Here is a 27,850-nt window from a genome sequence, read left to right as displayed (position 1 = left end):
TCATTGAATTGTGTGACCCATACTCAGTTTCAGAACATTTTCATTACCCTCAAAAGAAGCCCCACACTCTTTAATAGTCAGATCCTATTTTCTCCCAAACTTTTCACCCCACAGTCTAATCTATTAAATGATTATGTGTGTGTGTGTGTTTTGTAATCTCTGTAGATTTGCCTGTTCTGGACATTTTCTATATAGAATCATGCAAAATGTGATCTTTTGTGTCAGCACTCCATATCTTGATAGCAAAATCTGTATTAATTTTCTGGTGTCTGGTGTCCATCACATGTTTTCAAGATTCATCCATATTTCTAGTGTGTTAGCACTTCATTTTTTTTTTTTTTTTACCACTGAATAATGTTCTTTTGTGTGAACAGAACACATTTTATTATTCATTCATCAGCTGGTAGACATTTGGGTTGTTTCTATTTTTAGCACCCTCCCCTTTGAAATATTAGCCCAATTGGGAAATAGGCAAACAAATCAGACAACTAGAGATTGACAAATCAGCTTTATCACTGATAAAGATGATTACAGCAAAGGCTCCTCTTTCTCACCCCCTGCACTGCAGCTCTTCTCATTCTTCTTCCCGCCTCCCTGACACACAGGGGCAGGATCTGCTCCAGTCACTTTACTTAAGTGATGAGCAGAGACTGTGCTTGGAGAACCAGCTCCTTCATCAAAACCATGTACTTTCTCTAGAGAAAGAGAGGGGAGGATGGAGCCTATAGCACAAAACTTCAGAAAGGGCAGATCACTCTTGTTTTGGGAGCCATCCTAGCTAGGAAACTGGAGGGGAGATGAACAGTACCTTCTAACATCGAGAAGACTGGCATTTTAGTTCTTACCTTGTAAATTAAAGCAAAACATATTTCTCTCTGATTATGAATTATTAAATGTTTCTTCACATCAAACATGTAAACAGTTGAACAAGTTAAATGATAGTACTTACTAATGCTAACATAACTTGTTGTCCTGTAATTTATAGGTTTCTCCACCAAATAAAGGAAGAAAATTCTGAGTTAATTAATAAACTATGGACTGATATTCAGCAGAAAGTAGCAACACAGTCACAAATAACAGCCTCTTCAGGAACTCCATCATCTGCTTCTCCATTAGGAGAACAAAAAGGTTTGGTTCCCCCACTGCATTATTTCTCCCAGAGTAGTAGCTTACTTTCTTTCTTGAACCCAGTAATTTTTAAAGGAATGTTACTTGGTTTTCACTGTCTTAGCCTGATTGGTAAATACTGATTGACTTGTTGGTTGAAATGCTTAAAAATATTTTTGTGGTTCATTTGAGATTCTTTTGGAATTGTAGCTGCGTTGAATGCTACCAGTGCTGTTAAGAGAATCCATACGAGGCTTCAACCTGAAGAAGCTACTGAGACTCTAGACTCAAGCTATGTTGTGGGACAGGTGCTAAACTCAAGGAAGCAAAAACAGCTGCTAAATAAAGGTTCAGTCTCTTAATTGACAAAATGGGTTATTATGACTCAGAGAACTCAAACAGGGGCTCTGTATCAACCTACAGAGGGGTGGGATGGGGAGGTTATACACATTTAAAAATAAATAAAATAAATTCTCTGTTTTGGAAGCATAAAAAAAAAAAACAACTATGTAACTTGATATAGCTATCTTAGCTTCTTAGTACATGTCTCTCAAATTCATCCAGTCAGATCGTGCAGAGTAAGAGGTTGTTGAATGGTAGCCATTTAGTGCCTCCTTTTTTTCCATGTAACTCTAGAAGGGTGATTCTCATTCATTTATTACAGATAGTATAAATCTGGTTTAAACAGTGTAGATTCTTCGTGAGAAAATGATGATACCTTCTGTAAAAAAATCTTTTATAAATTGTGAGCAACAGTCGGACGTTTTTGTAGTTTAATTTTTCCTGGTCTTAATGGAGAATGACTTCTGTCATTATCAGTGAAAAGAAAACCAGATTCACGTGCTCCTTCCAAACAGAAGAGTAGCGTGTTATCAGCCAGCACAGCCTCCACAGACTTACCAAGTAGCAGTAACCCCAGCCTGGATGTCCTCAAACACATGATACATGAAGTGGAACATGAAATAGAAGAATACGAACGGTGGACAGGCCGCGAGGTCCAGGGACTCCAAAACAGTCAGGGTCTCACCGGCTTCACCCTGTCCCTCGTGAGCTCACTCTGTCGCCTAGTTCGGTACCTTAAAGAGGTAAGGTTAATTAGCGTCTACTCTTCCAGTAAACTGATGGCAGAATTGGGTAGGTTTTTCCCCTCTACACTTAAATTATTGCATTCTCCAAATAAAGTATTGTCAAATTTGAGTAGCTTTGTTTAAAATGCCTCAGCTTTGGATTATCTGTTGGAAGGGTTTATCCTCTTAATTTTCCTCTACATCCTGATAAAGATATGCCAGATAAGTGGTGTTGATTTTAGTTTGGTAAATAGGTAATAACTAAGCGGTAATTAGTTAGGTCAATCTGCTATAAAGATAATTATATCTTGTGCTAATAGTTAATATTACTGTTTGGCAGTTATAGATTAATTAAACTACTAATCATGTCCTCGTTCTACTTCTTTTCTCTGCTTGCTCCACCCACTTCAGTTCAGCTTGGTGAGTGGTATACTTGTGATCTGTAGACACAGATCAGGAAAATTCTTTTCTGATTCCTCCAGCTCCATTTTTCTTTCTCAAGACTGCTTTGGCTAGGGACTTCCCTCATGGTCCAGTGGTTTAGAATCTGCCTGGCAATGCAGGGGACGTGAGTTAGATCCCTGGTTGGGAAACTAAGATCCCACATGTCGCAGAGCACCTGAGCCCGTGTGCCGCAACTACTGCGACTGTGCACTCTGGAGCCTGTCTGCCACAGCTAGAGAGGGCGCTGCATGATCCCTGTGTTGCAGTGAAGATCCTGCATGCTGCACCTAAGACCTGGTGCAGCCAAATATGTTTTAGAAGAGATTGCTTTGGCTATTTGGGGACTTTTGTGTTTCTATACAGATTTTAAGATTTTTTTGTCTTAGATTTGCAAAAAAATGACATTGGTAACTTGATAGAAACTACGTTAAATCTGTAGGTTACTTTGGGTAGTATAGTCATTTTGATAATACTGATTCTTCCAATCCAAGAACATGGTATATCTTTCTATCTGTTTGTGTCATTTTCAATTTCTTTTATCAGTGACTTATGGTTTATACAGGTCTTTTGTCTCCTTAGGTAGGTTTATTCCTAGGTGTTTTCCTCTTTTTGATGTGATAGTAAATGGAATAGTTTCCTTAATTTCTCTTTCTGATTTTTTATAGTAAGTGTACAGAGATGTATTAATGTTATATAATACAACTTTACCAAATGTATTGATGAGCTCTAGCAGTTTTCTACTAGCATCTTTAGGATTTTCTACGTATAGTAGTAGTATTAGTCACTCAGTTGTGTCTGACTCTTTGTGACCCCATGGACTGTAGCCCATCAGGCTCCTCTGTCCATGGAATTCTCCAGGCAAGAATACTAGAGTGGGTTGCCATTCCCTTCTCCAAGCATCTTTAGGATTTTCTGTGTATAGTATCTTGTAATCTGCAAATCTGACAGTTTTACTTTTTTTTAAATCCAATTTGGATTTTGTTTATTTCTTTTTCTTCTCTAATAACCATGGCTAGGACTTCCCAAACTATGTTGCATAAAAGTGACAAGAGTGAACATCTTTGTCTCGTTCCTGATCTTAGAGGAAATTTTTTCAGCTTTTCCTGTTGAGTATGATGTTAGCTGTGGGTTTGCATATATGGCCTTTAATATGTTGAGGTAGGATTCCCTCTGTGCTTGCTTTCTGAAGAGTTTTTATCATAAGTGGATGTTGGATTTTGACAAAAGCTTTTTCTGCATCTGTTGAGATGATCATGGTTTTTATTTTTCAGTTTGTTAACATGGTATCTCATGAGGATTGATTTGCAGATACTGAAAAATCCTTGCATCCCTGGGATAAATCCCACTTGCTAACGGTGTGTGATTCTTTTAACATATTGTTGGATTCAGTTTGCTAGTATTTTGTGGAATATTTTTGTGTCTGTGTTCATCAGTGATATTGGCCTGTAATTTTCTTTTTTGTTGGATCTTTGTCTGGTTTTGGTATCAGGGTGATGGTGGCCTCATAGAATGAGTTTGGGAGTGTTCCTTCCTCAGCAGATTTTGAAATCATTTCAGAAAGATAGGTGTTAACGCTTCTGTAAATGTTTGATAGACTTCACCTGTGAAGCCATCACGTCCTGGGCTTTTGTTTGTTGCAAGTTTTTAATTCAGATGCTGTTGTATTTAGTGTGTCCCAGAGGTCTCTTAAACTGTCATTTCTTTTCATTCTTTATTCTCTTCCATGGCAGTTCTTTCCACCATTCTTCCAGCTCACCTATCTGTTCTGCCTCATTTATTCTGCATTAATTTCTTCTAGTGTATTTCTCATCTCAGTTATTATATTGCTCATCTCTGTTTATTCTTTGTATCTTCTAACTCTCTGTTCAATATTTCTTGTATCCTCTCAGACATGCCTCCTTTCTTTTTCTGAGGTCTTGGGTCATCTTTACTACCATTGCTCTGACTTCTCTTTCAGGTAGATTGCCTAGCTCCATTTCACCTAGCTGTTCTTCTGGGGCTTTATCTTACGCCTTTGTCTGGAACATAATCCTGTGCTGTTTCATTTTGTTTAACTTTCTGAGTTTGTGGTCCCGTGGGGTTCTTGTTTATAGTTTCTCTTCTGGTGTCTGCCTCCTAGTGGATGAGGCTTTTCTCAGAGGTTTGTGCAGGTTTCCTTGTGGGAGGGACTGGTGTCTGCCGCTGGTGGGTAGAGCTGAGTCTTGTACCTCTGGTGGGCAGGGCTGTGTCAAGGTGTTTAGAGATGGCTGTAGACTTAGGAAGACTTTAAGCAGCCTGTTTGCTGGTGGGTGGGGCTGTGTTCCTGCCCCGTTGGTTGTTTGGCCTGAGACATCTCACCACTGGCGCCGTCGGACTGTTGGGTAGAACTAGGTCTTGGCATCAAAGTGGTGGCATCCAGGACAGCTCACACCAGTGAATACCCAGTACCTCCACAACCAATGTCCTTGTTTCTACAGTGACCATCTGCCTCCCTGAGAGACCCTCCAAGGCCAGCAAATAGGCCTGGCACAGGCTCCTATGAAGTCACTGGGTCCTGATATGCATAATACCTTGCCTGTGCCCTCCAAAAGTGACACTTCTGTTTCTCCCAGTTCTGTGCAGTTCCAGTGATTAAGCTCTACTGGCTTTCAAAGCCAAATACTGTGGGGGCTCCTCCTCCTGATGCTAGACTGGGGAGCCTGATGTCAGACTCAGAATTCTCCTGTGGGAGAACTTCTGTGATATAGTTATTTTCCAGTTAGTGGGTTGCCCACCCAGAGTTGATGGGATTTGATTGTTTCATGAATGCACCCCTCCTACAATCTGTTGTGGCTGCTTCTTTGTCTTTGGAAGTAGAATATCTTTTTTGTCTGTAGATGGTTATTCAGCAGTTAGTTGTGATTTTGGTGTTTTCATGATAGGAGGTGAGCTCAGGTCCTTCTACTTCACCATCTTGTGGAGATCTATCTAAATTTGCTTTTTACAGATTTGTTTTACTGTCAGACTTGTGACAGTCTTAACATTCTTACATCTATAGGTTAGGAATCTCTAGAAGTGTACTTTTGGCTCTCTGAACATATTACAGGCTTAGAAGCATGTACGTTTTAGTTAATCACTTGTTTTATGAAGCTTAATCATTTAAACCTGTTTTTTATTTTTAATTATGTTTTAAGAAACTTAACTTTTGAACTGGTGATACATTTACCATGGTATGCAATTCAAAGATAACGAAAGACTGTATGGTGAAAAATCTAATTCCTACCCCTGACTTTCACTTAACATGTTTACTTCCTGTAGCCAACTATCATTATCACTCTGTCCTAGAGATGGCCTACATATATTCTAGCAGTTGGTATATGTACTTCCTTCCATTCTCTTCTACAAAAATTGTAGTTGTTTGATTCTACGCATCATTCTGTTCATTGTTTTATATTAAAAGAAAGGAAGGTGATAAAGCAGTACATTTTAATGAAATATAAACCTTTTAATAAAATATTTAATTCTTGTTACTGTCACATAATATATACTTTGTAAGTATTCTCTTCTTTGATAGCTTTGATTAGAAACTTTTAGTTTGCAACATGTGATGCTATGGAGGGGAGTTTATTTGATTTTTTTTTTTTTTTGGTAGAGTGAGCTCCAACTGCGTAAAGAAGTAGAGACAAGGCAGCGACTGGAACAAGCATTAGGTGATCATCGAGAGCTCATTGATGCGCTGACAGCTGAAGTTCTTTTCCTTAGAGAAGAAAATACTGCTACCCAGGTATTTAGATGAGATCCCAAACTTTTCTGTGTTTAGTCGTATAAAACATCTTTACAGATGTATGAGATTCTCTTCTAGTTGCCTTTGATTTAGTTGTGCTGGTGTGATTATTTATCACTTCTTTAGTATCCTCAGCAGTAACTTTTCAAGACTATTTATTATATTGGAGGTACTGTAGTAGAAACTTGAATTATAAATAGTATAGAAGAAATATCCTGTCTTTAAGAAACTTATATTTACTGAGAAAGACAGAATCTACGTTTAAATGATAACTACTCATATTATAGTGGTTTATCCAATATGTGAAATGAGTGTTATGACAGCTGCTTTTCATTTTTAAATAACAGAGGATACCCTGTGAGGAACCCTCCTACAATATATGCCATTTAAAGTTGTTTATAGTATCTTTATTCATCTTTTTGTCAAACAGTGGTTATAATAATTACTGATACTTTTATTTATCAGCCGCAAGAGACTAGGAACCTAATCAGTAGCAGACAAGTTGTGTTTGTGTCAATGGATATTAGATATAAGACATGCAGTTTTTATTGATACATAGTTCACATCGAGTTTCTTTAAAACTGAAGTGTAATTGTTTTACAGTGTTGTGTTGGTGTCTCCTGTACAGCAAGAATCAGCTGTATGTGTGCATACATTCCCTCCCTCTTGAGCCTGCTTCGCACCCCCACCATCCCACACCTCTAGGTCATCACAGAGCACCGAGCTGAGCTCCGTGTGCCATGCATGCTTCCCACTAGCTCGCTGTTTTATGCATGGTAGCGTATATATGTCACTGCTACTTTGTCAGTTCATCCCACCCTCTCCTTCCCCTCCTGTGTCCACAGTCCATTCTCTACGTCTGTGTCTCTATTCCTGCCCTGCAAATATATTTTTCAGTTCAATTTTTCTAGATTCCATATATATGCATCAATATATTTGTTTTTCTTTTTCTGACTTACTTCACTCTATATGACAGACTCTAGATATAGTTCACATACCGTTTAACGCACCTTTTTGTAGTGTGCAATTTGGTGTTTTTTTCTGTGCCAGTACCATTATCTAACTCCAGAGTATTCTCATCACCCCAGAGAGAAATTCCACACACATTATCATTCACTCTACTCCCTTCAGCCCCTGGAAACCGCAAATCTACTGTATGTTTTCATAGATTTGCCTGATCTGAACATTTTATCTAAGGGGAATCATGCAATATGTGGTCTCTGGTGTCTGGCTTCATTCACAGCACATCATGTTTTCAGGGTTCATCGTGTTGTCCTGTGTGTCAGTACCGCATTCCTCTTTCTTGCTCAGTAATATTCTAGTCTGGGCTCTACCACACTTTGATTATCCATTCATTAGCTGAAGGACTTTTGAGTTGTTTCCACCTTTTGTGTCTGATGAATGAATAATGCTGCTGTGGACGTTCACGTACAGGTATTTGTGTGAATGTGCCTGCATGCTAAGTCTCTTCAGTCGTGTCCAACTCTTTGCGATCCTGTGGACTGTAGCCCACCAGGCTCCTCTGCCTATGGGATTCTCCAGGCAAGAATAGTGAAGTGGGTTGCCATGCCCTCCTCCAGGGGATCTTCCTGACCCAGGGATCAAACCCATGTCTCTTACATCTCCTGCATTGGCAGGTGGGTTCTTTCCCACTAGTGACACCTAGGAAGCCCCAGTTGTGTGAGCATATGTTTTCCATTGTCTTAGGAAGATAGGCACTTTCAAAGTGTACTAATATGTTCAGCAAATCTTTATTGAGCACTTACTGTGTATCTGGCACTGTTCTAGGTGCAGGAAATAGAGTAGTGAATGACCAAAAAATCTTGGTCCTCAAGGAACTTACATTCTAAATAAGCTTTGCCCCCTAAAATGTGAAGTATATTGTTAGTTAGATGGTTATTATGTATTAGAAAGAAAAACAAAGCTAGTAAGAGGGATGGGAAGTGTCTGGGATGGGAGAGTATAAATGGGACGGGACACGTCTGTCTGAGGAGATGAGGGAGCGAGCCTGCCAGTAGCTGAGCGAAGAGCCCTCATGCAGAGGAGCAGCGAGGGCTGAGGTCCTGAGGTGGGAGCGTGGCTGTTGAGCTCAGAAGCCACTGAGGAGACCAGGGTGACCGGAGTGGGAGGTGGGAGAGGGAGCACAGGAGACAGGAGCAGGGAAGTCAGATCACAGGGCCCTGCAGGCTGGGTGAGGGCTTGGACTTCTGTTCTGAATGAAATAGGAAACCACAAAAGGGATTTGGGCAGAGATGTGATCTAACTCAGTTGTAAGAGAATCACTCTGGGCGGCTGTTTTGAGATTAGATCAGAGATCACCACCCTGTGTCTGTTTATGGTGACGTTAGTGTCTCAGGACACCTCTAGACCAAAGAAATACCCAGCAGCTCCATATATTAAGTAGTTAGTGTCAAACAACTCAGTAAGTATTTGTGCATCAACAACTTAGATGCTGTGTGAAAAAAAAATACATGAAAACTGATAGAAAAAGTCTTTTATTTTTTTATTCATGATTAAATAACCACAGTTATTTACTAATGGAACATGTATACCTATTGGGCATTGTATAGCTTCTCATAGCCTGGAATCATATTGAACACCATCACTCTTATTTCCTGTTTCATAATTATTTTTATGCAGTGTTCCTTTTTTAGCATAGCTTCTACTGAAAACTCAGCCTTAGGAAGATATGGTATCATCAAAAGGAGTGTATCTTGATCTAATGTTGAATCTGTGAACACTTCAAGCTAGTAGGTCACCAGTACCTGGCAGATATTGAGCATCAGCAGTTTCCTTGAGAATTTAAAAATGTCTTGTAATGCCCCCGTGAGTCTGTACTGGTGCTCCAGGGTGCAGGTTGGGAGCAGTGTAGGACTAGACTGTAGGTGGCCAAACACAGAAGCAGAATATTACAGACAGGAGTCCAGAATAATTCAGGTGAGACATGGCAGCTTGGTTGAGGTTGTAAGTGGGATAGGTTGTGAAAAGTAACCAAATTTTGAATATATTTTGAAGTCAACCAGTAGGATTTGCTGATGGACAGGATATGGAGTGAAGGAGAAGATGTGAAAGAAGAGTCAGAGTTTTTGTCTGAGCAGTTAGAAGAATGGAGTTGTTATTGATGAGGTGGGAATGTTTAGGAGGAGTTTGGTGTTTTTGTATTTTAAGTTTGAGAAGCCTATGTGAGTTCCTCATGGAGATGTTGAGTGAGCTATTGGATATGTGATGTGGGTTTTGAGAAAAATTTGGACAGATATAAAAATGTTTGCTATATATCATTCAACAGTCCTGTTAATAATATTTCTGACTTCTGACCACACCTGACATTTAGGAAATGTCTGTTCATGTTGGAGCTACGTATGTCTCTTTGTATATATACAGTTGATCCTTGAACTGCACCTGTTTGAACTGTGCTGGTTCACTTATATGTGAAGTTTTTTTCAATATGTGTGTACTACAGTACTACAGTCTGTGGCTGGTTGAATCTATGGATACAGAACCTTGAATATGGAGGGCCAGTGGTAGTTACACATGAATTTTCCCTGCACAGAGTGTTGATGCCTCTGGAACCCTGTCTAGTTCAAGTGTCAACTGTAATATATAATACATATATACATATTTTATCGGAGAAGGCAATGGCACCCCACTCCAGTACTCTTGCCTGGCAAATCCCATGGATGGAGGAGCCTGGTAGGCTGCAGTCCATGGGGTCGCTAAGAGTCGGACCTGACTGAGTGACTCCACTTTCATGCATTGGAGAAGGAAATGGCAACCCACTCCAGTGTTCTTGCCTGGAGAATCCCAGGGACGGAGGAGCCTGGTGGGCTGCCATCTATGGGGTTGCACAGAGTTGGACACAACTGAAGTGACTTAGCAGCAGCAGCAGCAACAACAACACTATTTTATATACATTACCATACATTTTTATAATGCTTATGTTTATCAGTTTAAATACCTGAATAATATCCTGTTGCGTTTCCTCTTTGGTCTTTTGAGGTAGCTTAAGAGTCAGTAAGTATCATCATCAGTCAATAGGTATAAAATCTATTATAAAAGAGATTTTATAAATTGAAAGCCCTATGAAAAGGTTCATTCTTACTATTGTAGCAGTGTATTTATTAACTAATAATATTCCATAATTTATTTAACCATCCTTCTAACAAGAAATTTACAAAAATGTTTATAATTATATATTTTCATTAATGCATGGTTTTAGTATATGAATAAAAGTCTGAAATTCCTAGAGTATTTAAAACAATGATGTAGATATACACACCTAGGTGATTTGCTGTCTGATAAGCCAATGATATTATTTTGTTCATTTTTCTTTAGGCGAGACTTCAGCAGTACATGATCACAACAGATGAGCAGCTTATATCACTCACACATGCCATTAAAAACTGTCCTGTGATAAGTAACAAAGAAAGTCAGGCCTTAGAAAGCGGAGCCACAAGTCAGAGAAATATGGATAATCCAGGTGAGAATAATAATCTTACTATTCGAGATGGGCATTAAAATACTTTCAGAGAAAACAAGACTGTAAATCTATATGTAACTATTGTCTGTTCACGGATAGATAGCATTATCATCATTACATTTGCCATAATTATTCCAGCTAATATTTATTGGATACTTGCTCTATGCCAGGTTCTTTTACAGTGTTTTACATGTATTATCTCATTTAATTCTCATAATATAGCTCTCATTTAATTTTCAAAAGAATTTTTTACTCAGTCTTATGAGGTAGGTGTCATTGTATCCCCATTTTTCAGATGAGAAAACTAAGGCTTGGAGAGAGGGTTGGTAACTTAATAAAGTCACACAAATAGAAAGTAGCACAACTAGCTTCCTAGACATGTGGGAATTTAGTGCCAGCACATTTAATTAGGGTACCCCCGGTTTGGGAGGGGAAGAGATGGTCTTGAGAAGAAAAAAGTACTGAATTTCAGAAATTCATGACCTTAGTTCATTCATGGTGATGCTTTCAAAGCCTTTGTTCACCTTGTGTGCCATCATCGTATTGTATTGTATTGAAGTCGCTCAGTCGTGTCCGACTCTTTGCGACCCCATAGACTCTAGCCTATCAGGCTCTTCCATCCATGGGATTTTCCAGGCAGGAGTGCTGGAGTGGATTGCCATTTCCTTCTCCAGGGGATCTTCCTGACCCAGGAATTGAACTTGGGTCTCCCGCCTTGCAGGCAGATGCTTTACCGTCTGAGCCACCAGGGAAACCCTTCTGCTGTAGGCTAAATAGGACACTGAGCATTTCTTGCTTTTTACTTTGATGCATGTCTCTGTATAGAAAGAGTTTTGTGTATTTAGGAGTGTTTTCTTAGAAGTGGCTGACTCTAAAATTTAACTTGCAAGAGGTAAACTCAATGGCAAGGGCAGATCTTCAAGGGCAGTGCTTTTCTCCAAAATAGCCACTTCCTCCCAGTGCTGGCACCACAGGAGCTTGGCCCGTGAGTGACTGCTCAGTGAGAGTAAGGACTAGAAAATGAGGGCTCCAGAGGCCACGTGATTTTGCCCTCTGTGGAAATGCACCTAAGTCTAAATGCCTGAAGTGTGCTCATAATTCCTTTGAGTACTAATCGCCTCTCATCTTCAGAGGACCCAGCCGTAAATGCTCGTGTATCCGTGCCATTGATGTTCAGAGGAGAAGACGTGGTTGAGTTCCCACAGGAAGATTTGCCTGTCAAACTGTCTCAGGTGCCAAACCCTCCAGAAAGTGGGAACCTGGCCAGCAATCTTCCAGGACATATATTTGAGCCAGCAGTGTTGTTAACACCACCCAGGCAGAAGAGCAACTCAGAATTCTCTCCTTTGCAGGACGGTAAGCAGGCTTCTTCTAAAGTTATATGGCAGCTGTTTTTCTTTGCTTCGTATATGTCATACAGTATGTTCATTATTCCCTCATAAACAGAATTTGAAAAGATACTGATGACCATATATAACCTTTTAGCTGAAGGAGAGTTTTTCAGAGTGGTTTATATCATGTGCATTATACCTATGGTGAAATGTGACGGTGAATTTCATTATGTATCTGTTCCATCAGGCATTGTAAATGTCAGTTAAACTCAGATCAAAGGACCAGGTCCTCAGCAGTGAAATGCAGAGTAAGGGGGTATCCCATTTGTCTGGATGGTCCAGGGGTATTGTTCAGTCGCTCAGTCGCGTCCGACTCTTTGTGACCCCATGGACTGCGGCACTCCAGGCTTCCCTGTCCTTCACCATCTCCCAGAGCTTGCTCAAACTCATGTCCATTGAGTCAGTGATGCCGTTTAATCATCTCGTCTGCTGTTGTCCCCTTCTGCCTTCAGTCTTCCCAGCACCAGGGTCTTTTCTAATGAGTTGGCTCTTTGCATCAGGTGGCCAAAGTATTGGAGTTTCAGCATCATTCCTTCCAATGAATATTCAGGATTGATTTCGTGTAGGACTGACTGATTTCGTTTAGGACTGACTGATTTCCTTGCTCTCCAGGGAGCTCTCAAGGGTCTTCTCCCGTGCCTCAGTTTGAAAGCCTCAATTCTTCAGTGCTCAGTCTTTAGTCTTCTTCCAACTCTCATGTTCGTACATGACTACTGGAAAAACCATAGCTTTGACTATGGACCTTTGTTGGCCCAATGATGTCTCTGCTTTTTAATATGCTGTCTAAGTTTGTCATAGCTTTTCTTCCAAGGAGCAACTATCTTTTAATTTCATGGCTGCAGTCACTGTTTGCAGTGATTTTGGAGCCCAAGCAAATAAAGCTTTTACTTGACTCTAAATGTTAAGTTCTTCATGTCATGATACTGGTTTCTTCTCTTACTATTCTTTCTGTCTAAATAATCTCACTTTTCTTGTGGCTTCCAATGCCTTCTATGTGCCAGGGACCTCCAGTTTTAGATCTTTGCCTAGATGATCTCTTGAGTTTCTGACCTATGTTTCATCTCCTTGGATGGATATGTAGACACCTTAAGCTTAGCATGTTCAAAACAATTCTTGATAATCCTTCTTCCCCTAAATCCATTCTCCTGATGGGCTCCATCTCACTAAACAACATCACCATCCATTCACTTGTCCATGCTGTCATGCTCTGCATTTTCCCTCACTTCTTGCTTTCAGTGCATCACTTGTAGTTCAGTTGCCAAGACATTTCTCGAATGTGTCTACTTCTCTCCTTCTTCATAGCCAGCATACCTTAGTCAAAGCTACCATCATCTTTCTTCTTGACCACTACAGTTGCTTGCTGGTCTCCCTACTTCTCTTCCTGGACCTTCTAATTTCTACAGCATTTAGTAAATATAATTTATGTAAATTGAGTTGTGGACAAACCTTCTCCAGATTTCATTGCTCTTGGATTAAATTATAAAATTTCTAACATGGCTTTAAAAGCTCTGTGAGAAATGGCCCCTGTATGCTTTCTGGTCTTATATACCGTATTCCCCGATATTCCCTTCTTGGTATGCTACGGCCAGCCTGGCCTCCTTTCTTTGCTCTTTCCTATTTTGGGGCCCTCACATATGTTGTTATCTCTGGTTGCAATGTTCTTTGCTCCGTTCTCTGCCACATATGTAATCATTTAAGTGTCACTTCTTGGGACTTCCCTGGTGGTCTAGTGGTTACGACTCTGTGCTCCCAATGCCGGGGCTGCAGGTTCGATCCCTGATTGGGGTACTAACATCCACATGTAGAGTGGCCAAAAAGCCTCCCAAAACACAAAGCAGAAACGTAAATGAAAACTTTACTTCTTCAGAGATACTTCCCCATCCATCTTTAGTTTACATTATGTGTCAATACTCCCCCCAGGCTTCCCAGATGTGAGTTAATATATGTGTTAAAATGTGAACTAGGTAGATGGTTTTTCACAAGATTGCTGATAAAGCTCTAAGGATTATAAAAGACTCTGTACTTGAATATTAGGAATAGTATTGCTGGTATATTCCCTGTTAAAATAATTGAGGCATTCAGAAACCAAATCCTTCCTTTGAAATGCTTCTCAAATGCTGACTACTAAGTGTGGGGTGGGGGGTGCTCGTGATATGACCATAGTGCCAGCTGTGGTCCAACAGCGCATGTTTGTTATGTTCTAACTGTATCTACAGTATTGAGGAGGACTGTTCAAACTCGTCCTGCTCCACGAATTCCTCCGACTGTGGAAATAATTGAAAAGGAACAAAATTGGGAAAAGAAGACCTTACCTGTTGGCGCAGACGTTCAGAACTCAAATGATGAGAGTCACCTCTTCACTCAGAGGTGGAGGGCCTCTCACATGGGAGAAGACTCGCAGAGCAGAACCCAGGCTCCTTTCGTTAGCCTCTCACAGCCTCTCTGCAGTTCCCCGTCAAGCATGCAGCAGCAATCGAGAAACCCCACACTCCCAGAAGAACCCCTGGTGCTGGGAGACGGGCAGCAGCTTAGAACAAATGAGACGTTAATACAGAGAAAGGACATCATGGCACGAATTGCAGAGTTGACCCTGCAGAATTCAGCTATCAGGGCACATCTGAATAATATTATTGGTCCAGGGGGAGAACAAGGGGACGGACTTCGGGAGTTTAACAGACAGGAGACAAGTCATGGCAGCGACACGATGGCTGTGAGTACCAATTAAGGATTGATCCAGATGTATGGGAATTTAAGTTTATTACTGGAGCATCTAGAAGTGACCCTGGATATCTTTGAGGCTGGTGCTAGAGGGCTTATGCTTTGTCATGTCCTCATCACAGAATAAGTAGAGGTTATTTATCAATTTATGTCACACACACGTTAGAAGAGGACAACATAAAATTTAAATGGGGAAATGAATGAGGAACATAGGACAAAAGTAAAATGGGTAGAAAAGCTAAAATTAAGCTAGGAATGACATTTTTAATATAGAATATAGAATAAATATGTTTTGAACGTTTGCCATACAACTACATTTTAATTGAAATCATTTTTACTCTGAAAGGGGCTCATAAAAGACAGCTGCATGTAGTTGGCCCTCAACTCATGAGTAGTTAATTTCTTAGGACACAATGCATTCTCCAATGGAAATGATGTTTTAAAGAATTATTGAAGTCAGACTTTAATGTATATGAATTATCTGGGGATCTTGCTAACATGCAGTCTCTGATTGAGTGGGTCTAAAGTAGAACCTGTGCGTTCCTAATAAATTTCAAATGTTATTGGTCTGAGGATTACATTTTGAGGAGCAAACGTCTACACACTGAACACATTTGAGTCAGTTCTAATGAGGTGGATGAACCTAGAACCTATTGTACAGAGTGAAGTAAGTCAGAGAGAGATGAATATCGTGCTGCTGCTGCTTCTGCTGCTAAGTCGCTTCAGTTGTATCCGACTCTGTGTGACCCCAGAGATGGCTATACAGAGTCTAGAAAAATGGGGTACTGAAGAATTTATTTATAGGGCAACAGTGAAGAAACAGACAGAGAATAGACTTATGGACATGGGGAGAGGGGAGGAGAGGGTGAGATGTATGGAAAGAGTAACATGGAAATTTACATTACATGTAAAACAGCCACTAGGAATCTGCTGTATGGCTCAGGAAACTCAAACAGGGCTCTGTATCAACCTAGAAGGGTGGGATGAAGATGTAAGTTAAGTACACTGTGGGCTGACCTGGCAGTGTAAACCTTCCTTGCCTTGTTTATGGGGAGCAAAAGGACTCTTAAGTTCCAATTGTGAAACATGCCTTCCTGCTGATCCCAGTGATGGGAGAGGCTTCTTTTTAGCCTGCCACGAAGCCAGGGTGGCGCCTCTGAGTGTTCCGATGGGGACAAGGCCGTGGGAAGGAGCTGGCCGGCTTCGCGGATTAGGGGATCCATGGTGATGGCTATGGATTCCATAAGGGCTTTAGCAGCAGTGGACTGAGGATCCCTGTGAAGAAGGTTGGGAGAGAGTGGGGGAGGGCCGTCTCTGTCAGCACTGGCTCAGGGGGAGTGTGAGTATTGAGTTGCAGAAACAGCCGTCAGAAGGGACTGACCGAGGAAGCCGAGAAGGAGATCAGGAGTGGGCCGCGGCCATCGATACACACCATCTCAGTTCTAGTCAATGGAAACATTTCTGTGTTTGCAGAGTTTTGAAGATTATTTGAAGCAGGCAACTCTTGGTTTTAAAAAGACCACAGAATTAAAAATTGAGCTTACTCCCTTTTCCCACTGGGATAACAATCAGGCAAGAGAGGACAATCTAGTTTTTATTGTGCTTACTACTCTTTTTGATATAATCAGAATTACTGAGTGATTTTTAATTAATACTATTTTACTGTCTCTTTTTTAACTAATGAGTGTAAACTGCAAATTAGTGACTTCTATTAGGAATTTTTTTTTCTCTCAAAGGGACATATTTAACTAAATGAAATACTTAAGAGTGACATATACATTTCTTTTAGGAATTTTCACACCAAACTTTCGTGATATTTCTTGAGTGGCTCTTTCTTACTCTTACCTCCCATATTCTTTTACAGTCACCAACCTTCTGAAATCAGGTATTATAGGCCAAACGCAGCCTGGGAGGGCTGCTGACATGTGGTCAGAAGGAGTGATTCGAGTCCTAGAAATCTTTGCCAAATAGCTTGTGGTTCATGAAGATTATAATTATAGAATCATCTGTTTCAACTATAGCAGAACCTCTTGTGTATATTGTGATTCAAACCCCAGACCTGTCTTTAAATAGGGATTACTTAGAAGCCAGTCACTAGGAGTAGTATCTGCACTTAGGTGGTCTTTGTGCAGCTCAACGAACACTAAGAAATGCAGGAAAGCTTTGCTTTGTCCCACAGTCACTCTACATGGACAGAGGGACTAGAAGGCTTACGTGGTACTGATATTAGAAGGATAAGTATCCCTCCACTTTAGCCTTTATTTTTAAATTAAGAGATCTGTAAATTCTGTTACTGTTTGCCCATTATTCAAGTTTGTATGTAGCAAGGACTGCTGCTGCTGCTGCTAAGTCGCTTCAGTCGTGTCCGACTCTGTGCAACCCCATAGACGGCAGCCCACCAGGCTCCTCCACCCATGGGATTTTCCAGGCAAGAGTACTGAAGTGGATTGCCATTGCCTTCTCCAAGCAAGGACTATGAATACTAATTTGCTGGCTCTTAAAAGAAAAGTTTATTTTTATAAAAAGTGAGAATTGTTTGGATTATTTTTAACATGGAGTCTGTGTCTTGTTTTGTTTTTAAAGACTTTTCCAGCAGTGCAACCTCTGACACCAAGTAGCATGGAGGAACGGATTGCAGAATTGAATCGACAGAGTATGGAGGCTCGTGGAAAACTCTTGCAGTTAATAGAGCAGCAGAAGCTGATTGGCTTGAATCCTTCCTCTCCACCAGTATCACCTGTGCAGTCACCTGTCAGAGCATGGGCTGGTTAGTCACAAATTCATAATTTAGAAGCTTAGATGCATGGAAACTTTCACTTTCTTGACTATGAGTATATATTTAGCTAAAAGAAGTCTCAAGCCCATATATTTCAGTGGCTTCAATTGTATATAGAAAGAAACAGAACTCAGTGACAGAAATGGGACCAGAAGGCCAGTCTCCACTCTAGCTTCTGGAAAGCTATCCATGGTGCCTGCAGTTCATCTTTGGTGTCTGAGTTCCTAAGTTGCCCTACGTGTAAGTGGGATTGATTACAGTACCTGATTCATTTATGGCATATGCTGCAGCTAATTACAAACATGAGCATCAAAGTGATCATTTAGAATTTCATGAAAATTACACGGTATTATTCTGTGAAAGCCTTTAAAATATTTTCATTTGTAAGTTAAACTTTCTATTCATTGTTACATTTAGGGAATGTGGAATGCTAGGAGGAATTCTAAACAATAGAAATATAACTGAAAAATTAGTTGTCATTAGTCACATTCTAAAAGGTACTGATGAAACAAAGTAGACCTCAAGTTGCTCTTTAACCAATAATTGAATTACTAAGACCCTTAAGGGGTAGAGCTGCATAAAGTCTCCAGAGAGACTAATTGGGCCTGGTATACAGAGAAGGTTCTAACTGTCAGGAAAAGACAAAGCTCTGTATCAGTAAGTGTTGTGCTCCCTGAGATGTTCAAACAATGCTGTTTTAGAGATTCCTACGTCCTGTGGCTGGTTGACGGAGAGGGCAGTGGCACCCACTCCAGTACTCTTGCCTGGAAAATACCGTGGACGGAGGAGCCTGGTGGGCTGCAGTCCATGGGGTCGCGAAGAGTTGGATATGACTGAGCGACTTCACTTTCACTTTTCACTTTAATGCAATGGAGAAGGAAATGGCAACCCACTCCAGTGTTCTTGCCTGGAGAATCCCAGGGACAGGGTAGCCTGGTGGGCTGCTGTCTGTGGGGTCACACAGAGTTGGAAACGACTGAAGCGACTTAGCAGCAGCAGCAGCAGTGGCTGGTTGAAGTAGGTTGCCTTTAAAGGATCTACCAATAAGACTTTTACTCTCAGAGTTATTTCCTTTTTGACACTTAACAGACCCAGAAAACAGAGTGATTTGGAAAGTACTAGAAAGTGGTGGATAGTGCATTTCCCTAAGGCCCTTCCTCTTTGTTTATGCTAGGCTCCTTTCACATTACAGCCTTGTCTACTGTTCTTCATAGTCAGAAAATCTAGAGGCAACTTCTGACTAGAATAAATAAGTGAAATCGCTCAACATCTATGAATACCAACTATGTGCCACCATGTTCTGGGCACTGGGGATACTGCATCGAACAGGACATGTTCCTGCCCTGCTTGACTACACCAGGGTTCCAGTTGGGGAGCAGACAATACAAATAAATAAATATATGAGGCACTGTCAGTTAATGCCAAGCACAGTGAAGAAAAAGAAAGCAGATCACTCTTAAGAATAATCTTGTGATAAAATGGGACATCTATTTCAGTAGTTCTTTGAGGGTAATACTTTCATTTTTGTTGGCTTAAATGAGCCAAAAACTAAATGGTTTTTGACACCGCTCAGAGCAGACAAAGCTGATATAACTCTTTGATAAATAAGTAAGTTGAGACACAAAGAGGTTGAACGATTTGTCTGAAGTTCTAAAGCAAATAGGTAGATATGCAACCTTGTTCTTTCCATTCCAGTGCTTATTTGTCTAAGGTGTTCTTAAGTGAAATTCTTGGTTTCACAGGAACCTCTGTGGACTATAATGATAAAGATAAAAATAAATCATTTGCCATGCAGAACCTCTTTTGTTTTCTAGGGTAACCAAGAAATATGTTATAAAACTGAAAGAATGTCATTACCCCTTAAAGCCCAGAAAGCACTAGTTTTAAGCAGTGATTCACAGGAGCACTGGCTGAGCCTTTCATGAGTAGATACTTAGTAAATATTTGTTGACTGATTATCTACTTCTGAAATATTGAAAATGTACATAATTATAGTTGCTATTGGCCGCACGAACTCTTCAGCCAACTTTCCCCTCCAAATTTAATGTCTTCAGTAATGGCAGTAATTAATAGATTTAGAAGGTTTAGTTTTACTGCATAACTCCAGAAATTTTCTTTTTCCTTTTTTTTTTGGAAAACTTTAGATAAGCCACTGTAACCAGGATCTCCTGTTCTTTAGGATAGTTCTTAATTTCTGTTTTTCGCTTGAGGATCTGACATGATACCACTTGTCTGAAAATTTTGTTTCTCTAAGAACTGGCATGCTCCTGAATCGACACTAGTAACTACAATTCTTTTGTCTCACAGTTTGTTTTTGTTTTTAGAAAACCTTGAAGTGTATTTGTGGGCCATTATAATAAAAATATAGACAGAACCCTCAAATTTATAATGTAAAATTTGCAGTAAGACAAAAATCAAGTTAAATTTTAATTTTCATTGTAATGAAAGGTAATGTAACTAATGTTTATTTTTATATTATAGAGGGCGGAAAGAGGACAATTGAGGTGTCTATTCCAGGAGCAGAAGCCCCAGAAAGCTCAAAATGTAGTACTGTCTCTCCTACTAGTGGGCTAAATTCGAGAAGGTAGGGTTAAAATCAAAAGCACGGTTTGTGTTTTATGCTTTTTGTGTGAAAAGGAAGTGCATAGTGTCTGACTTAGATGCAGACAGATTTACTCATGTAGAGAAAATCAAGTGATTGGGGAGGAGAATTTGGAGGGAAGAAGAAGAAGAGTAGGGAAAAATCCTTCATTAAGTAGAAAAGCATTGGGTTGGTTATTGAAAACAAAAATGGGATAATGGCACATATGTGGAGCACTTTATGGGTTACAAAATCTGGAGGTAATATGTGACAGTGTGGATAAATTGAGCAGTAGTATTTTCTTCTTTACAGTGACTGAAACCAAAGCTCATACAGCTAATTGGGTGGTTTGCCTAGATGGGACATGTGGTTGGTGAATGGGGATGTACCTGGCTCTCTCTGTCCACTCTGCATGCTGCCACTATACTGCTCCAAGTCTCATTACTCTTCCAGGACTTCGGCCTTCTCCCTCACCCCTCCACATCTGCACTTCCTCTTTCAGTGTTAAAACCTTATCTGTATGGTACTGTAATGGTCTTTATACATTCCATTCAGACTTTCTATAAACCTAAAAACACCCCCCAAAAGAAAATCTACTAATTAAAACAAGGCTTAGGTTGGTGAAAATATGTTACAAATAATTTACCTCATTTGGATTTAAGTCACCCATTCCATTTCAAGCTCTTGGCAATATTGAGAATTGTGTCTTATATCATTTTTAAAGGTTAATAATGACAGATTACTATCTCACTTTTTTTTTTCCCTCTTAAATAGATCTTCAGGGGCTGCTAGTAATTCTTGTTCTCCTTTAAATGCCACCTCGGGAAGTGGGCGCTTGACACCTCTTAATCCAAGAGCAAAGGTATATGATAAAGTGTAATGGTGAAATGTGTGTGGAGAAATGTGTGTGGAGGTTAGTAGGGCCAGAGTGGAAGGTGGTTGATTTTGCAATGGTCATGCTTAATTATTATTCCTGTTATCTTAAAGATAATGTAAAATCCTCAGAAGAAAAGAAATACTAATTCACCTTCATTAGAAAAAACAAGCATGCCCTTCTTTTGTTTTCTAGGGTAACTAAGGAATAGAATACAATTCAATAAGATTTCAACAAAGATGGACATTATTGTTTCCTGCAGAGCATTCTAAATAGTGTGGCAAGACACACAGGGGTGTCTTGGGTGGGTTATGGGTTTATGAGGTGCTGGTTTCCTCAGTCCTTGCTGTGGCTCTTTAGGCCTCGGGATAGCTGGAGCCCTGGGACCGGTCACTCTCCTTGTCACTCTGCCCCAGTGTGCACATCTGAGTGTGCCACAGAGAGGTTTCATGCCACATTTAGAGAGTTCCAGCACAAACAGTTAATAAATGTCTTACATATTTTTATGTGTTCTGATTTGTTACAGGAATATATAGAAATTAAGCTTTTCTTACAATGTATCCCTATTTTTTGCAAGAAGAATGTTTCTGTGCTGGTAATACAAAATATGCAAAATATATTAATAACTTTCCTTTGTTTGGTCATAGCAAATTGTGAGGATAACTTTAAAATCATAAACATTACGTTTGCAAATGTGAGCTAACAACTGTTTGATGGGGGAGAATCCTCTTTGCTCTTCTTATTACTAGCTTCGGTAATTAGACCAAGTAGTGAGTGCTTCAGTAAGTGTTGAGTGTTTATAGTCCAAATTAATTGATAGATTTGCATAGCCCATTGCCTAGCACTGGAAGATTTGTCTGTTCTTTGCTGTTTCTTACATCCTAAAAAGAGCTTTAATGTAAACTATTTTATATAATATGCCCTTAATTTCTGGAATTTAGTAACAGATTTACTTTACCAAGATCAGATAACTTTTTGTTATTTTAAAAAGCTGTATGTATGACTTGCATAAAATATCAGATTGATTCTTTTTTAAAAAATAGGCCTCCCAAATCAATAAGGAGATTTGTTGACCAGGGAATATTTGGGAGTGTCTCTGTTACAGAATAAAAATTGCCAGTATCGATAATTTTTAGTACCATTCAGTGGTATAGGATAACTTTGGTTCTTTGTACTTGGTATGAATGATTGTAAATCTTGAGTGGTCTTGTGCTCCTGATTACTTTCTAAAGCCTTTTTGCATCTTTGTTCAACAGATTGAGAAACAAAATGAAGAAGGCTGGTTTGCTCTTTCTACCCACGTGTCATAAGTGAGGTCGAGTTGTAGAGTTTGTTTTCAGTAATATATTCTTGAACTTCTACTCCCCTTTCCCTGCTCCTGCTTTCAAATTTCTGTGTTTTTCTTTCAGATAAAACTTAACAAAGATCTTGTGAATTAGCACTAACGGAACCAAGAAATAGAGCAATTATTTTAATTTCTGCCTTTTCAAATAGATGTCCGACAAATAGCCTTGTAAATAAAATTTGACTAGAGGAAAATTAAAATTGTGTATTCTAATAAATTCAAGGGTTTTTTCAGTATTATATTTTTATCTTTATCATCTTTATTCAGAATTTTTTGGTCTAGTATATCTTAAATGTTGTTAATTTTTTTCTGAAGAACTAAGTTGGTTTTCATGTAACTTACAGTAAATAGCCCCTGTGTGACTAAATTCTGGCTTTCAGAAAAATTTAACACCCCTTTTTTGGGGAAGTCGCTGTGTCTATCACTTTTTCTATCGAGCAAATGTATGGTTTTAAAAAGTAAGCGTGGGAGTATTTGTTTATATTTGCTTAAGCAGGTAAGAGTGGTTATATATATTATAAAGTTCTTCAGTTCAGTTCACTCAGTTGTGCCCGACTCAACCCCATGGACTGTATCACACCAGGCTTCCCTGTCCATCACCAACTCGTGCAGAGCTTGCTCAAACTCATGTCCATCGAGTCAGTAATGCCATCTCATCCTCTGTTGTCACCTTCTCCTCCTGCCTTCAATCTTTCCCAGCATCGGGGTCTTTTCCAAAGAGTCAGCTCTTCACATCAGGTGGCCAAAGTACTGGAGATTCAGCTTCAGCATCAGTCCTTCCAGTGAACATTTTAGGATTGACTGGTTTGATCTCCTTGCAGTACAAGGGACTCTCAAGAGTCTTCTCTTCATTTTATGTATAAAATTCTTACATAGTCTTCAAATGTGAAAATGTCACATTAGTTATGGTAATGTATATTAAATAAATAACAATTGAGCTTAAATATCTCAGTGCAGAAACATTGATTGATGGCTTATTTAATGTTTTGAACAGAACTGAGTGCAAAGCGTTGCTAGCACATTTTCCCAGCCTTTAATCTACTATACCCTCAGCGTAGATTTTTCTTAAGGTGCCTGTTTGGGCTCACATATTGGTTGCTATTTTAAACTTGGGTTTTTGCATGGTCTCTGCTCCTTGGCTCTATGATAGGAATTCTCAGCCTAAGTGAGGTGCGACTGGGAAGGGGAAACACACTGAAACTACTTGGGGGAACTTTCTCACAGCACAGGTATCACTGATTAGATTTATGTGAAGTCATCCACATGTATTTGCATTATTGAAGATTCTTCCATCTGTATTGCACTTTTTAAAACTTGGTATTTAATAAATACTTTCCCTGTCTGGCATATCAAACCATTTTGGTGTTATTCCTTGTATTATTGAAATGTCACGTTATCTGCTTGGTTTGTGAATGCATTATTTTGACATACATTGGGTTGAACTTTTTGGCCAACTCAGTATTTTCTTTCATATTCTCCAACTTGTTGACTCTTAATTTTTTTCCTCTATATTCCTTTCAACCTCTAAAATGCCTTTGCATGACATTTTTAAAAGCTGCTTAGAGTGATTTTATGTGCAGGCAGAGTTGAGAAGCAATGCAAAGAACTTTTACCGGTAGCTCACTGGCAACCTGTGGGACTGGCATGTAAGTCTTCATCCTGTTAATGTTTGTTTTTGCTGATAAGATACAAAAGTAGATTGAAAAAACTCCAGTAATAATAGATGCAGAGTAAGGAGGCTTTCTTTCTTAGGCCTTCTGAAGTAATGCTCCTCAACTTCAGATGCCCTTAGAGTCATCTGAGGACCTTCTAAAGTTCCCAATTCCCAGTCCTCACTCCAGACCAATTAAGTTAGACTCTCTGGGGGGTTGGGGGTGGGGGCACAAGCACTAGTATATTAAAATCCTCCTGAGATGATTCCAGTGAGTAGCCAAGCTTGGGAAACTATAAAGATATTTATTATCCCCAAATCATAAATTAGTGCATATTTGGTTTTAATTAACAACCTAGATAGCATAGAAAAGCAGAGACATTACTTTGCCAACAAAGGTCCATCTAGTCAAGGCTATGGTTTTCCAGTGATCATGTATGGATGTGAGAGTTGGACTGTGAAGAAAGCTGAGCACCGAAGAATTGATGCTTTTGAACTGTGGTGTTGGAGAAGACTCTTGAGAGTCCCTTGGACTGCAAGGAGATCCAACCAGTCCATTCTGAAGGAGATCAACCCTGGGATTTCTTTGGAAGGAATGATGCTGAAGCTGAAACTCCAGTACTTTGGCCACCTCATGCGAAGAGTTGACTCATTGGAAAAGACTCTGATGCTGGGAGGGATTGGGGGCAGGAGGAGAAGGGGACGACCGAGGATGAGATGGCTGGATGGCATCACCGACTCGATGGACATGGGTTTGAGTGAACTCCGGGAGATGGTGATGGGCAGGGAGGCCTGGCGTGCTGCGATTCATGGGGTCGCAAAGAGTCGGACATGACTGAGCGACTGAACTGAACTGAACAGTTAAACTGCCTTTATTAGCGCCTGTTTATCAACTTTCATGCACTGGAGAAGGAGATGGCAGCCCAATCCAGTGTTCTTGCCTGGAGAATCCCAGTCACACAGAGTCGGACACGACTGAAGCAACTTAGCAGCAGCAGCACTATCAACTTTCAGAACCAACAGCATCAATGGGTCTTGAAATGTGAACCCCAGCCAGCAGCATCAGCATCACCTGGTGTACTTACTAGAAATGAAACTTTGGGGGCCCTCAGTTCAGTTCAGTTCAGTTCAGTTCAGTCGCTCAGTCGTGTCCGACTCTTTGCGACCCCACGAATCGCAGCACGCCGGGCCTCCCTGTCCATCACCAACTCCCGAAGTTCACTCAGACTCACGTCCATCGAGTCAGTGATGCCATCCATCCATCTCATCCTCTGTCGTCCCCTTCTCCTGCCCCCAATCCCTCCCAGCATCAGAGTCTTTTCCAATGAGTTAACTCTTCGCATGAGGTAGCCAAAGTACTGGAGTTTCAGCTTTAGCATCATTCCTTCCAAAGAAATCCCAGGGTTGATCTTCAGAATGGACTGGTTGGATCTCCTTGCCCCCAGACCTAAAAAAAAAAAAAAAAAAGAGAAACTCTAATGTCTGTTTAAATAAGCCTTTCATGTGGCTTGGTTCATGGTCAAACTTGGGAACCATGGATCTATAGCATTGCAGACCAGTGAACTCTGCTGTGTTTGACTGTGATGTACTACTTATATTTACTTTTAACAGCCCAAACTCAGATTACTTGTGTTTCTTGGGTTTAGATGCAAGTTTTTTGGTAACATGTCTTCTCCAATATGCCCCAGAAAGCCAGTGATCACTTGCTATATTTTAATAAAGTTTGCAGTTCTCCAGATTACAGCTTGGGAGGAAAACTATATATGGATAGCTAAATCCACAGCTGTGATATAATCATTCCTATGCTGCTGCTGCTGCTGCTGCTACTAAGTCCCTTCAGTCATGTCCAACTCTGTGTGACCCCATAGACTGTAGCCTACCAGGCTCCCCTGTCCCTGGGATTCTCCAGGCAAGAATATTGGAGTGGGGTGCCATTTACTCCTCCAATGCATGAAAGTGAAAAGTGAAAGTGAAGTCGCTTAGCAAAACCATTTGGATTAGCAGAATTTAATAATAGTTTACTGTTTGCTAAGCACTAGGCTCTGTTTTAACCACATGATTTCATGACACCGTAAGAACTGGACATGACTAAGTGACTGAACAACACCACCACTATTAATATCATCCTTATTTTGCAGATGAGGAAATGTGGCTCAAGGAGGTAAGCCCTCTTTCAAGGTCACATAAGTTGGGAGTGGTGGCACTCGATGGGAACCTAGGCAGTCTTTTTTCAAAATCTATGCTGTGCTGCCTTCTTACAGTGTGTATGGTATGGAAGCACCGTAATGATAAGAGCTGTTCTCTATTGATCCATTCGTGTGGCTGGTGCTGTGCTAAGCTGCAGTAGCCCCTTACCACATTTAACTCTCACAGTTAACCTATGAATTGAGTATATTTAAATACCATCCCACACTTCTTTATAGATGAGGAAGTTGAGCTCTAGAGGTGGAATAAGTTACCCAATGTTAGAATGCTTATAAGAAGTAAAGCCCAGGACTTGAAGCTCTTTTTTAAAACAATTATTGGACTTGTACTAACTTAAATAACTAATATAGCCTGGTGGCTAAGGGTGCAAGTGTTGGCATCAGAAAACTTGTATCCATGTGCTAACTCTGTTACTTGGGCTGTGTCCTTTGGTCAAGTTAATTTCTCCCATAGAGGTATTACCTTTCTTATAGGATTGTGAGGATTACGTGAGATAAATGGATGTGAGTATGCTAAGAACAGGACCCGATTCACAAGCATTCCATAATGACTGCCAGTTTGGGGATGTTGAATGCACTAGTCCCTCTGTATTTCTAGATTTTTAAAGATATTCTGTAGTGCGTTTATATTTTTCTCAATATCTGGATCCAGTGTTTTAAATTTAAAGATGTTTTAAGGCAGAAATGAAACATGTTGAGCATATTATTTGAAAATAACTACATGCTGTTTAAAAATAAGTTTGTTATTTGGTCACTAAGTCGTGTCCAACTCTCTGCGACCCCATGGACTGTAGCCTGCCAGGCTTCTCTGTCTGTGGATTTCCCAGGCAAGAATACTAGAGTGGGTTGCCATTTCCTTCTGCAGGTGGTCTTCTTGACCCAGGGATCTAACCCAGGCCTCCTGCCTTAGCAGGCAGATTCTTTACCACTAGCACCATTGGGAAGCCCAATATTACCAATAAATGCATAATACACAGTTTTGGGAAAATCATTGTGTAACGTGAAAGAAACCAATAGAATATTATATAGCTATTTTTCTTACTAGCATGATAAATAATTTATATACAATAAAATACATCCATACATATGTTTAAAGACAACAATTCATTGATTTTGGCAGATGTGTATACACACAGCACTATCAGCAGAATGATAGTTGGGCTTCATCTCCAGAAGAGTCTTTTTTCTCTCTGCAGTGTCTCTCTCCCTTTGCTCCAGCTTTAGGCAACTACTGATCTGCTTTTGATCATCATAGACCTATTTGCATTTTATATAAATGAAATCACACACACTGTAACATTTTGTACCTGGCTTCTTTCACTCATCCTAATTGAGATTCATCCATGTTGTGTGTATCAGTTTCTTCCTTTTTACTTCTGAGTAGTATTCCATTGTATATATATTTATCCATTCACCTGTCAATAGCCGTTTTGGTGGTTAATTCTTTTGTTGTTATGAATATGGCTACTATGA

The 27,850-nt window shown here is 40.0% G+C and overlaps 1 protein-coding gene across 5 annotated transcripts in view; it reads left to right on the top strand.

Moving 5' to 3' along the window:
• The window catches only part of SPICE1 (spindle and centriole associated protein 1), a 60,964-nt gene extending 37,088 nt beyond the window's left edge, over positions 1–23,876 (top strand). For all 5 annotated transcript variants that reach the window (XM_004002926.5, XM_042231483.2, XM_042231479.2 and 2 more), the window contains 11 exons: positions 986–1,128; positions 1,318–1,455; positions 1,927–2,192; positions 6,229–6,360; positions 10,693–10,837; positions 11,969–12,193; positions 14,445–14,938; positions 17,530–17,713; positions 20,204–20,306; positions 21,078–21,165; positions 22,434–23,876. In XM_004002926.5, the coding sequence (XP_004002975.3) occupies positions 986–1,128; positions 1,318–1,455; positions 1,927–2,192; positions 6,229–6,360; positions 10,693–10,837; positions 11,969–12,193; positions 14,445–14,938; positions 17,530–17,713; positions 20,204–20,306; positions 21,078–21,165; positions 22,434–22,487 (1,972 nt within the window). In that variant the 3' untranslated portion in view covers positions 22,488–23,876. The remainder of the gene's footprint in view (positions 1–985; positions 1,129–1,317; positions 1,456–1,926; positions 2,193–6,228; positions 6,361–10,692; positions 10,838–11,968; positions 12,194–14,444; positions 14,939–17,529; positions 17,714–20,203; positions 20,307–21,077; positions 21,166–22,433) is intronic.
• The last annotated feature ends 3,974 nt before the right edge of the window (positions 23,877–27,850 follow it).

Source organism: Ovis aries, chromosome 1, assembly GCF_016772045.2.
Source record: "Ovis aries strain OAR_USU_Benz2616 breed Rambouillet chromosome 1, ARS-UI_Ramb_v3.0, whole genome shotgun sequence".
Lineage (NCBI taxonomy): Eukaryota > Metazoa > Chordata > Mammalia > Artiodactyla > Bovidae > Ovis > Ovis aries.
The sequence above is the reverse complement of the archived record's forward strand: the minus strand, read 5'-3'. Positions and strand labels throughout refer to the sequence as shown.